The 12333-nt window shown below is 37.7% G+C and overlaps 2 protein-coding genes across 2 annotated transcripts; one reads left to right on the plus strand and one right to left on the minus strand.

The window, feature by feature from the left end:
- Window positions 1-170: 170 nt before the first annotated feature.
- On the minus strand, window positions 171-6012 carry LOC107711845 (E3 ubiquitin-protein ligase RNF180-like). Its single transcript, XM_016516890.1, has 5 exons — window positions 5451-6012; window positions 4728-4895; window positions 2166-2345; window positions 1127-1286; window positions 171-974 (listed from the first exon to the last, which is right to left on the minus strand). The coding sequence occupies exons 1-5, from the start codon at window positions 5910-5912 to the stop codon at window positions 772-774; spliced, it is 1173 nt and encodes a 390-aa protein (XP_016372376.1). The 5' UTR covers window positions 5913-6012; the 3' UTR covers window positions 171-771.
- Window positions 6013-8068: 2056 nt separating this feature from the next.
- LOC107711827 (5-hydroxytryptamine receptor 1A-alpha-like) lies at window positions 8069-9051 on the plus strand. The gene has a single exon (XM_016516870.1). It carries the CDS (start codon window positions 8161-8163, stop codon window positions 9049-9051), a length of 891 nt encoding a protein of 296 aa, XP_016372356.1. The 5' UTR covers window positions 8069-8160.
- Window positions 9052-12333: the final 3282 nt, after the last annotated feature.

Genomic DNA, 12333 nt, shown 5'->3' on the forward strand with positions numbered 1-12333 from the left:
GTTGTTTTGACCCAGCTATTGGGTTGTTTTGACCCAGTGGTTGGGTTCAAAACAACCCAACCGCTAGGTCAAAACAACCCAATAGCTGGGTTTGACCCTTTTTAACCCAGGATTTTTTAGAGTGTATATATATATATATATATAGTATTGCAAAAGTCTGTATTAGACAGGATAATGGTTTAATTACAGATCTAAGACAACATACTGAGCATTAGGTATTGAGACCAGACAAAGAACCTTTATGGCCAGTTTAGAAATACTGTAAAAACAAGCAAGAATAGTTAAAAACAAATGAGATATTCTTATACTCAGCATAGCATAATCTATGGATAGTTTAGAAGCTGGCCTGTAATTATGGATAGTTTAGTTTACAAACCTGAACGTTGCACTTTGGAAATTAGCTGTAAGAGAAGACCTTCACAAATGCATTCACTCTGGATATACAGCATGTGAATACAACTTGTAGTGAAATGAATAGTCCACTCGTGTGATTATCCATGCAAAGCTTCCCCACGCAGTCGGCCAAAATTCTGTTTAAAAGCAAACAGATATTAGACAAACCACAATCTCAAAAATCATGATCCATCTTTACAGTAAATGGATCATCACGCTCTGGAATTTTGGCTGCATGAATTCATTTCTCTCTGTGATTGGTTGGTGTTTCCTACATATAGTCCAGAAGCAGCTGCAGCGCATGATTCCCTTCTTGCCGACTTTTGTATTGTCCTGAAAGATCTGAAACACCGCAGACAGCTTCCCTGTGCCTTCTCTTTAAAAAGAGAGGCAGAAGAAATAGCAGAAGAAGCAGAAGATAATGAAGCCAATGACCCAGTTGACGGAGTATATATAGATGATCACCATGTCCATGTCAAATCGCCAACCATGCGAATCATCTTCAAAGTTGAAGGCATCAAGCCGGTAGCCCCCGTGAGGGAACTGGCGTCTGCCGATTGGACTTGCCTGCCTTTGAAAGCCTAAGAAAGACATATAAGATATATAGAGAATGGGAGAGAAAAAGAGCAAGACAAAGAACAATGAGCATTACTACCATATGAAGAATAACAACTGAATCTGCAAAGTTTATTTAGGAGGGAAATCAGTGAAATAGATGTAAAAATTGTTTTACCTCCAAAAATTCGAAACTGTTTACGGCAGCTTGGAAGAGGCCATTTTGCACAGCCCGCTTTCTGGAAACTCTGTTTCCGAGACAGGTATTCTTTTGGGAAGAACGTACGGGCTGTATGGTTCAGTTCTGTGAAGAGAGTTGGATGTGTGAATTTATTTATCTGTGAATCATTAGTGTGCTCAGTGCAATGTGCATTACTTTAAGAAAGCCCAAATAGATTTATCATATCTCATACAGCTTGTTTCTCACATCAGATTCTGCCATATTTAATGTCATTTGAAATCAATAGAAGAGCTTAATTTCTATTCAATCACTATGAAAAACCATAGAGTGCAACTGGAATGAAAAATCCCATTCATTTTCCCACTAAGAAAATGTTTTTAAATCCCTATGGACAACATAAATGGAAAAAGTACTTCCAAAAGAGTCTGAAAAATGTAGGCGCTCACTCTTGTGCTCAATCCCACTAAAAAGGTCCGTAATGTGAGGGAAGGATGTTACATTTGATCTTTCCCTTACATTTGAAGCCCACATTAGTTCCATTGCTAACAATATCTTCATAACATATCTCTATGCCACATCCTTAGCCATAAAGATGATTTTGTCCTTGCATTATCACTGCACGTCTTGATTAATGCAATGCACTAGGCCTACTCTGCAAAACTATTAGCAGACTACAGTATATTCAAATATTCAGTATATTCAGCAGTCAATAAATATATAGTTTAAGATACAAAATTCTTCTTTTGACCTTCTCTGACCCATCTTTCTGAGTTCCTCCATCTTTACATGCCAGCACTCTTAGGTCCTTTGATTCAAGACTACTTTATTCACTGTCATGAACTTTCTCCCTCAGATCTGAGGTTAAGCTCTATTCTCACAGCACTTCTTCCCTCCTCGTTGTTAATCTTTGTCTTACAGAACAGTTTAAAGGCCAACCCAGAAGGCTAATGGGTTCCCTTGGGAATTTCTAATGGGTTTTAGTGCATTTAACCTCTTATTTGTTATGCAGCAACTTGTTAGCAACTTTATTAAGCACACAAAGGTTTAAAAATCTGGCCAGCGTCCTCAGACAAGGCTCACAGAAGACGTGGCTGCAGGGATGGCACATGTATGGACTGAAGTAGACATCCAGACACACAGCACAGATGTAGCCTTCACGATCCCGGCCGGGCAGCTCCTCATCCTCACTGCTGCTAGATGGGTTCCCTGTAGAGCTCTTCAGCAGAGTGAGAGAAGAGAAGAGATGACTCAGTGCTGCTATTAAACTCAACAATCTGCTGAGCTTCACCTTTACTAGGGAGCATCGCTTGCAGTGTTATGCTGATGGTTGATATAAACAGTGTTTTAACTTGACTTTTAACACACTTGCTTGTTGGACTATCAAGCACACAATAAGATTTCCTGAAGTGTCCTGTTTTGGATCGTCTTACAGGCAGCCCACAGGGGTGTGTGGCGTGTCCCACACATGACTCCTCCTCTGATACACAAGGCCTGTCTGCATAAGTACATCTCTCCCACCCATGGGGACCTCCAGAGCCCATGCCCCTTGTTCCCTAGGTATGTCATTATCACCAAATACACATCTCATATAAGCCTCCACATCCCACTTGACAACCCAGGAACTCTTCCTGTGGACACCAGAATTCTAACATCAACATCTCACATTGAACCTGTTAACGCCTATAATAAAGTCAGAACCCCTCGTCTTTTATATAAATAAATAAATAAATAAAGATAGCTTTTATAGTACTTTAATTGATATGGTATGTCACACTTGAAGTGTGTGCACGCCAAAGGGAAAATATACAGCCTTCCACCAGAATTAATACCACTGAAATGAAAAAGAAGGATTTCTCTTTCTCGTCACTGTATTATGAAGGGTCCTTACTTCATCTGCCAAATCACAACCCATCCCACTTCTAGCCAGTGGACAATGACAAATGAAGGAGAAAAAGACGTCATTGCATTTGAGTACTAGTAATCAGACCAAAACCAGGAATTATAGGACCAGCGCTTTAAGAGCATTCTTCTGTGGTTTTTGATTTTAGTCTTCTTGGGGTGTTGTGCATTAAAGCATAATCAAAATAATTGTGAAGAGAAATACATTTTAATTTTAATAATGATTTAAATCATTAAATCAATTTGATTTTACTTAAAATTTTACATCAATGATAGAGTGAGCATTAATGCTGATGACTGAGTTTATTGCTGTGAATTCAGAATCACTAATGCAGAACCTGTTGATTGTTGAAAGATGCCCTCTGCTGGAAAATGAAAATTCTGAATTAATGATCTGTGAGTGGCTTTATATTGTGCTAGAGAAAAAAGGAAGAAGTAATGAATAACATACGAATATATGAATATGTAAGAGATAATGTACAGCCAGTTAACCATTCTCGCAAAAAAAATAAAAAAAACCATCATGAAATATTAATTTGAGAAACATATTTGAAGAAAAATAGTCCATTACAAAGTAGAAAACAATCAGTCTAAAAACAAGACAAACACTGTGACAAAACCAAAAGATCAATATACAGTGGGTATAGAAAAGAATCACCCCCCTTTAAAATAAGCGCATTTCGTTGCTCAAGTTCAGTTAAATGTGGTTTTTGTACCATTTGTGGACTGCAGTCTTCAAGTCATTCCACAGATTTTCAATGGGGTTTAAGTCTGGGCTCTGACATTCACCTTTTTCTCCTTCTACCACTGTGTGGTCAGTTTTTCGTGTGTGCTTCGGGTCATTGTCATGTTGGAAGGTAAACCTTCTTCCTATTGACAACTTTCTGGCAGAGGGCAGCAGATTTTCCTCAAGAATTTGACGGTATTTTGCCCCATCCGTTTTTCCTTCTATCCTGACAAGTGCTCCAGTCCCTGCTTCAGAGAAACACTCCCATAACAGGATATTACCACCTCCATGCTTTACTGAAGGAATGCTGTTATTTGGATGGTAAGCTGCTTTACTGGAGGAATGCTGTTATTTGGATGATGAGCTGCATTGGATTGCCGCCAGACATATCGTTTGGTGTTGAGGCCAAATAATTCAATTTTAGTGTCATATGCTTCAGAATATTCAAGGTGTGTTTTGGCAAAGCTCAGTCGTGACTGCATGTTGTCTTTCTTGAGGAGTGGCTTTTTTCTTGCAACCCTTCCATACAAGCCACATTTGTGGAGAATTTGTACTGTTTTCATTTTAGAATAATTTATTTATTTTAATTTTCCATTATTATTTATTTAATGATTAGCTTTTCATCAACTCACAAAAAGCTGATGATAATGATGTTAATGATGTTATTAATTTCTATAATAATTTAATCTTTGGCACTAACTTTACAGAAAAATATTACAACTAAAATATTGTCTTCAATTTGTTGCATTGTTTGTCTTTTTCATTTGTATCACATTGACAAAGACTTAACATCTGCAAATTAGTTTATTTTTTTTCTTTATTTTTTTTCTTCATCTTCATTTACTGTCAGCATTCACTTGTCTAGAAATGCAGCTGAAGAGAGCTAATATTCTGATAGAAAAGCTTCAGTCCTATTGCAGCTCAAACAGCATGCATGGTGTGTGTAAATACTTGATTGCGTTTCTGTTTCACCTGCACATTCTCCTGCTGCTGGGTCTGTCTGCAGCGCTCTCTCCTCCTCTGTCTTCTCCTCAGGCTCTTCAGTCGTTTCCTCTCTCTCTTACCCAGTCTGCGTTCCCCAGTAGGAGTGGGTGTAAGCAGGGATGAAGCCACGCTGAGCCCTGCTGGAGCTCTGCCAGCCTGTTCTCCAGCCTCCTGTTCCTCCTCAGAGCTGCTGAGAGACATCAGAAGAGCTCTGCGGTTGAAGGAGTTCATCAAAATGACCAGCTGATCACAGTTGAAAGTCAGCTTTGTGTGCCATTGAGAAGGTGATTAGCTAAACCTGGTTGATTTTACAAGTCATTTTTAGGAGGGGGTGATCCTTTTCCTACTCAGTGATTCTGTTTTTTTTTTCTTTCTGACATGTTGGTGTTATATCTTTCACTTATAAGTTGTAAGTAAAGTCAAGTTATAAGTAAATACAGCTGGATAAAATAAAAAGGGTGAATATTTTCTATACCCACTGTATAGGACTATGTTATTATTATTATTATTATTATTAAACATGCAAATCATAGTTACTTGTTTTCCTCCAGGTTTACTCTCTTTGTCTCTTACTAGTTTGTTTTCCTCCAAGTTTACTCTCTTTGTCTCTTACTAGTTTGGTGTCTTGGTTTAACTCTTTTTTATTTATTTATAATTATCTATTTTTATATATACATGTTATTTATAATTATATATATAAGCTCTGCCAGCCTGTTCTCCAGCCTCCTGTTCCTCCTCAGAGCTGCTGAGAGACATCAGAAGAGCTCTGCGGTTGAAGGAGCCGCCTGCTTCCTGATCCTCACGAGAGATGCGTGAGCCTCTAATAATATCTGACCTAACGGGTTCTAGATCAGACCTCCTCGAAAGCATCACAGCCCTGTTAAAGGGAGGAGGACTCGTCCTATGGAATGGGGAAGTGGAGGCCTGCTGGCTGGCTGTGGACCTCAGCATATGTCCTGCCTGGAGATCACAGTCTGGAAAGTGCAGATCAGAGTATCCTCGTGGGGAGTTTCGCCCCCTGTAATGAGCCTCTTGATATGCATTCATATGGTCCAGACTGAACGTCTTCCTGAGGGCTAGTCTGACTCCAAGGTTGGCCCTCTGCAGAGGCCTGACCTCCAAATACAGAGCCTCAGCTGTACGCCCAAGGTTCTCTTCTCCACATGAGTTCATCTCAGATCGGACAACTCACTGTTGAACCGAAAGCCCCCCCAATACGCTCAACTCTGTAGCAGGCCAGGAAACATTAGAGTTCATTGTTGAAGAGGTGAGTAGGAACATACTGGCCCCCTGAGGTATTTTGCACTGTTGACAAAAGTAAAGCCCCCTAAATAGTGGCAGTTCAGCGACCCGATTGTCTCTGGGGGCCTATAGAATTCAAACTACCCACAATGCATGCATTGTGTTATAAGGGTGGCAAAATTAGGTGAAATAACTAGACCAACCTTTTTCAACAAACACTGTCAGCTCTTTTTCTGTCTGAACAATCGGCAGCATATGGGAATATGACAGTCATGCTGACTGAAACGAAATGTGTGGTCATTTTATACAGTTTGTATTGTATGTGTGGTTTCTACTTGAAGCTTTATTTATTTTAATATTATAATTATTATAATATAATTTTTTACAAACATTTTAAAATACATGATTATTTTAATGATATGTTTTTAAGAATTTAATTCACTTTAATTCAATATACACTACAGTGGATAAAAAAAATAGTTGCTCAAATGGTTTTGGATATGGATACAAGTTAATGCTAAATTATTAGCAAATTAAAACACATTGTAAATATGAATCATTAATAGATTATTTAATTATTAATGATTGAATATTGAATTTCTGATTTTCATTGACCTTGTAAACATGTAAAACAGTGAAAGATATTTAAAACCTTAATGGCAAGCAAAGAAACAATATATATTATATTTTTATCAGACAAACAGCCGTCCAAGGGTACAATAGTGATCCTTTGCAGAGCTTTGAACATGTAACCTTTCCTTGACCAGCTCAGGGTTTTTTTTTCATACCACTTGTATATTTGATATGTTTTTAAAGACACATACAAATTGAATGTCATTGCATAATGATAGGTTAAGCATTATACGATGTGATGTTTGTTAATATTAATAATGCATGTCGAATGGTATCGAACATGTTTTCTGTATTGATCATCCGAGTATGTTTTTGGCTTCTCGATAGCCATAGTTGTAAATAATGCATTGGTATTATTTATATTCCAGCAGCTTTTCAGCATTAAATGAGATGCGAGATGGAAAATCTATGCTGCATGGAGTTAAGAGTGAATCGTTGGGAAACGGCGTCTCGTGCATTACGCCGTCGTTACGTTCTTTCATCTTTTTGCCATGTTCTCACCAGATGGCAGCAGATTTCCGTTCCAGGGAACACATGGAACTGTCCGCGGTGCTGAAAGAGCATTTTCCTGATGCATCGCTGTACCAAAAGTCATATAGTGTACACTATATTACAATAAATATAATAATCATCAAATGCTTGTGATATTCAAAACTTTATTACTGTCTTTATACTAAAAAGAGCCTATCCTAAAAATGGTTTTAAATTAACTGAATTTATTTAAAAATATATATATATTATTTAGCATCACTGAATCAACCTAAATACATTAATACAAACACAACTATTTTTTTATGAATTAAAACAGGTAAAAATGGCTCTTTAAGGCAACAATGGCAGGTTACGACTTTTTACAGTGTAATGATCATATTAATGGCTATATTTTAAAAAAATAATTACATTATTTGTATACACATTTTTAATTTATTGCAATTTATTGTAATTTTCACCAGATCTAGCTATATGCACTGTTTAGTATTTTTTTCATAATTTCGTCATAATTATATTTATTTCCAACCATTAAACTTATATCCATTCATTTGTTCTCAAGTTTCAGATTTCAAGCTGACTTTATTTTTATCTGTAACGAAATTCAAATTAGTTGAAAAAGTGCAAGGACTTTGTTACTGCAAAAACTAAAATAAACATATAAAAATGTTTCAGATGGTTGTGTGAAGAAATAAAATCGATTTTCATTTAATATGTTTGCTGACAGTGTGCCTTTGTCACCTTGAATTTGCCAGCGCAACTTTCCTAACAGAAACTGTTGAATATCTCAGAGCATGTACTACAACAGTTCGCATTCAAAAGGACAACTTTGTCCCGCTGTAAAGCTTGCACGGCTGCTCTGCAAAGTGCGCGCGCCAACCTCTCAGCCATCTCTGACGCACTTAGTACGACTCGTATAAATGAATTCACTTCGTCACTGGGCGCCAATGATCGCAGCTCGAGCGTGCGGCACTTCCTGAGCCCGGAGCCCGCCATGCGTCTTCAGAGCAGCGAGGTGACCGGCGCAAGGGACTGCTTCTGAGTGACCGTTCTCACCATGGAGAGTTACAACAACACCACAGAAAGCCAGGACTGGAGCGGGAACGCGACGACAGTTAGCGAAGTTGCTTTGAGTTACCAAATAATCTGCTCGCTTTTCCTGGCCGCGTTAATTCTGTTTGCCATATTGGGAAACGCGTGTGTCATCGCTGCCATCACCTTGGAGAGATCGCTTCAGAATGTGGCCAACTATCTCATCGGCTCCCTGGCCGTCACAGACCTCATGGTGTCGGTTCTGGTGCTACCCATGGCAGCCCTGTATCAGGTTCTGAACAAATGGACTTTGGGACAGGAGATGTGCGATATATTCATCTCTCTAGACGTGTTGTGCTGCACCTCTTCTATCTTGCATCTGTGCGCAATCGCTTTGGATAGATACTGGGCCATCACTGATCCTATAGACTATGTGAATAAAAGGACCCCCAGACGAGCGGCTATCTTGATCAGCCTCACTTGGCTAATAGGATTTTCCATTTCCATTCCTCCCATGCTGGGTTGGAGGAAACCAGAGGACCGGGCAGATCCCGACGCGTGCACAATCAGCCAAGACCACGGGTACACCATCTACTCAACTTTTGGAGCTTTCTACATCCCCCTCATTCTTATGCTGGTCCTCTACGGGCGGATATTTCGAGCGGCGAGGTTTCGCATTAGGAAAACTGTGAAGAAACCCGAGAAAGGCAAAATCGCGGACAAATGCCTGTCGGTGTCTCCAGCGCTGTTCCCGAGGAAGGCGAACGGCGAGGTGAGCAGAACTTGGAGGCGAAGCGTGGAGCCGCAGCCGGGCTCGTGCGTAAACGGAGCGCTGAAACACTCGGACGACGGAGAGTCGTTCGAGATATGTGGTTATCAATATAATCCTCAGATGTACCATTTAAGAAATGAATGAACAAAAATGTAAATTATATTTAAATACAAGTTAGTATAGCTCAGTATAATGCAAACTTCCTAAAATGATTAATATGTTCTTCTTTTCATTTGGCACGTAAAGAAGCTTTAGGTAAGTCAAAAATATTTAATTTGCATATGGGCATAAAATTCAAATATGTGCACCTAGATAATAAAGCACTATAAAGTGTGTATTAAATGTCAGTGACAGTATTGAGATGCAGAGAGTACGCAATGATCAGTTGGCCTCAGGCACAGCTAGGCCATTACCTATGGGGCCTTTGTTCCTCTAAAACTGCAGTCGTGCCACGCTGCATTAAAATGTAACTTAGAACCTGTAAACCAGTTCAAGTGATTAAAAATGAAAACCCTTCTGTTTTTTCCCAAAGGTTTTAAAGAGCCTAATAGGAATTGTTCACCCAAAAATAAAAAATTGATGACAATTTACTCACCCTCAGGCTATTCACGATGTAGATGAGTTTGTTTCATCATCAGAACAGATTTGGAAATTTTTTTGCATTACATCACTTGCTCTACAATGGTCCAAACAGCTGATAAAAAAAGACATGACTCCAGTCCATCAATTAACGTCCTGTGAATCAAATCAAACGTGAAGCTGTGTGTTTGTAGGAAACAAATGCATCATTTTTGACATTTTTAACTTCAAACCATTGTTTTCGGCTAAAATACGAGTCCTCTGTACATAATATTTCTTTCTTCAGTGGAAAAAGTCATTTTGTCTGAATAAAGAGAGAGATATGAACAGATCAAGCACCATTTACAAGCCAAAACAGTCTAAAACAGTTCTAAACAAATGTGTTGGTAGATTTTGATGTGAGAGAACAAAAGGTATGGTAAGGAAGTGTTATTATGGATTATGGACTGATATTTTGGCAAGAAGCAATAGTTTAAAGTTAAAACACTTTAATGATAGATTTGTTTATTACAAACATGCAGATTTTTGCTTTACAAAATGTTAATTGATGGACTAGAGTCCTTTTGTGGTTTATTGTGTTTTTATCAGCTGTTTAGACCCTCATTCTGACGGCACCCATTCACTGCAGAGGATCCATTTCTGAGCAAGTGATATAATGCTTCTAATTTTCTCCAAATCGGTTCCAATGAAGAATCACTCTTCAACATCTTGGATGACTTCAAGGTGAGTACATTTTCAGCAAATTTTCATTTTTGGGTGAGCTATTCCTCTAATAGGCAAATAAAATGACTTCAGCTATCGACACAGACCTCCTCTCATAAAATGAATGGACTTATGTCACCCCAAACATCTTTCACATGTGTCTCCAGATGTTTAATTCTTTAAAGCTAGTCCCTATAGCTTATAAACCTCCTCCACTTCCTGTGACATTTTCAATGCATCAAGTCATTGGCCACATGCAGAGTGTGATGGGAGAGGCAATGGTGCAGAAATGTTATTCAAATAACATCCTAAGGCTCTGCCCACACTGGCAAAATATAAATGTCAGAAAAGATAAATGGAAAATACTCAATGTAATGATTTGCTTTCCCCCCCTAGTAAATGTGCTGTTTTACTGACACACTGCCATGTGACGAGGATGTTCGGAGGAGCTGACAGCATGGATAACATGACAATGGATAATGTGAATGAACACAAAGCACTCAATGTAATATCCTCTGTAGGAGTGAAATTTTGCTGACTCATTCCATTAGCACATAAAGGGCCCATGAACTAATTTTACCCATTTTCACTTGTGACATTTTTTTAAATGTCCCACTGCTTCTGATGACAGTGGTCATGCCCTTGTGTCAAAGTTATAAATGACCAGCCACTAACTTTGGCTTGATTGGAAACTATAGGGGGAAAGCACAATATGTATTCCTCCTCCTTATGCCCTGGAGTAAATTGAAATGGCCATGAGGGACATTCACAAGGTCATTCTAACCTTGATACAACTATTTGTGAGGTTAAGTGACAAGTGAAAATAATATTTTGAAGTCATTCTCATCTTCTGTGGAAAGTCTCAGTCTCACAATGTGGCTGTTAGTTACTCAGCTGACCTTTGCTTTGGAGTATTAAGAAGAGATTAAGCTGCATGTTTGTCATTTCTTTCTTTCTTTCTTTCTTTCTTTCTTTCAAAAAAGTGATATAATGGCAATAAACTATGAATCCCCTGCTGAATAGCATATAGGAAATTATTATAACAAGCTGTATCTGTATGATAAGCTGTGATAAAAAACAAATGCAGTGTTGGATCTCTCGATTGTAGCACTTGACCTTGTTGAGTGTTTGTATTAAAAGCATATCTAAACTCAACACATTATTCTGGATAATAATAATAATAATAAATCAGCAGCTTGAATGGATGATTAATTCCTTTACAATTCAGGCTAGGTATAGGGTAAAACCTTTTTTTAGGTTTACTACCATTTAAAAGTTTGGCATCGATAAGATTGTTTAAAGGGGTCATATGATGCGATTTCAATTTTTCCTTTCTCTTTGGAGTGTTACAAGCTCTTGGTGCATAAAGAAGATCTGTAAAGTTGCAAAGACTAAAGTCTCAAATCCAAAGAGATATTCTTTATAAAAGTTAAGAGTCAGCACGCCTACCTTGACCAGGGCTGTTTTGATGAAAAATACAGTAAAAACTGTAATAATGTGAAATATTATTATATTTTAAAATAACTGTCTTCTATTGTAATATATTTTAAAATAGTATATGTTACTGACTTTATTTGGAAAAACGACTCTGTTATTGTCTTCTTGCATTACTGATAAACTATACACAACCAGTACTGTATAAAGCGCTATACAGATAGAGGTGACTTAACTTGACTTGACTTTAAAATGTGTGATGGCAAAGTCTTCAGTGTCTCATGATCATTACTCAGAAATTATTCTAATATGCTGATTTGGTGCTCAAGAAACATTTTTTATCATCATCATCAATGTTGAAAATAATTGTGCTGCTTAATATTTTTTGTGGAAACCGTGATAATGCTTTTCAAGGATTTTTTTTATTAATAAAAAAGTTCAAAAGAACAGCATTCATGAAACAATTCATTTGGAATTGCTGTTTTTTACTGTCACTTTTTATCAACTTAATGTTTCCTTGCTGAATTAAACCATTACATTTTTAAATAATAATAATAATAATCTTACTGACCCCAAACATTTGAACAGTAGTGTATCTATCAAAAATCTTATGATAAATACTATAAAACACACACACACAAATATAACACAATATAAATACATAATTAAATACATACAAATATAAGACAATAAATTGAACAAATATACAAT

This window comes from Sinocyclocheilus rhinocerous, unplaced genomic scaffold (assembly GCF_001515625.1).
Source record: "Sinocyclocheilus rhinocerous isolate Xijiao unplaced genomic scaffold, SAMN03320098_v1.1 scaffold988, whole genome shotgun sequence".
Taxonomy (NCBI): Eukaryota; Metazoa; Chordata; class Actinopteri; order Cypriniformes; family Cyprinidae; genus Sinocyclocheilus; species Sinocyclocheilus rhinocerous.

What these genes read in the sequence shown, in the direction of transcription:
- LOC107711845 (XM_016516890.1), bottom strand. Translation starts at nt 5,912, where the DNA reads ATGAACTCATGTGGAGAAGAGAACCTTGGGCGTACAGCTGAGGCTCTG. An exon ending in AACAGGAGGCTGGAGAACAG is followed by an intron (nt 4,896 to 5,450) that starts GCTGGCAGAGCT and finishes GCTGGAGAACAG; the next exon opens with GCTGGCAGAGCTCCAGCAGG. An exon ending in AGCAGCAGGAGAATGTGCAG is followed by an intron (nt 2,346 to 4,727) that starts GTGAAACAGAAA and finishes ACTCTGCTGAAG; the next exon opens with AGCTCTACAGGGAACCCATC.
- LOC107711827 (XM_016516870.1), top strand. Translation starts at nt 8,161, where the DNA reads ATGGAGAGTTACAACAACACCACAGAAAGCCAGGACTGGAGCGGGAAC.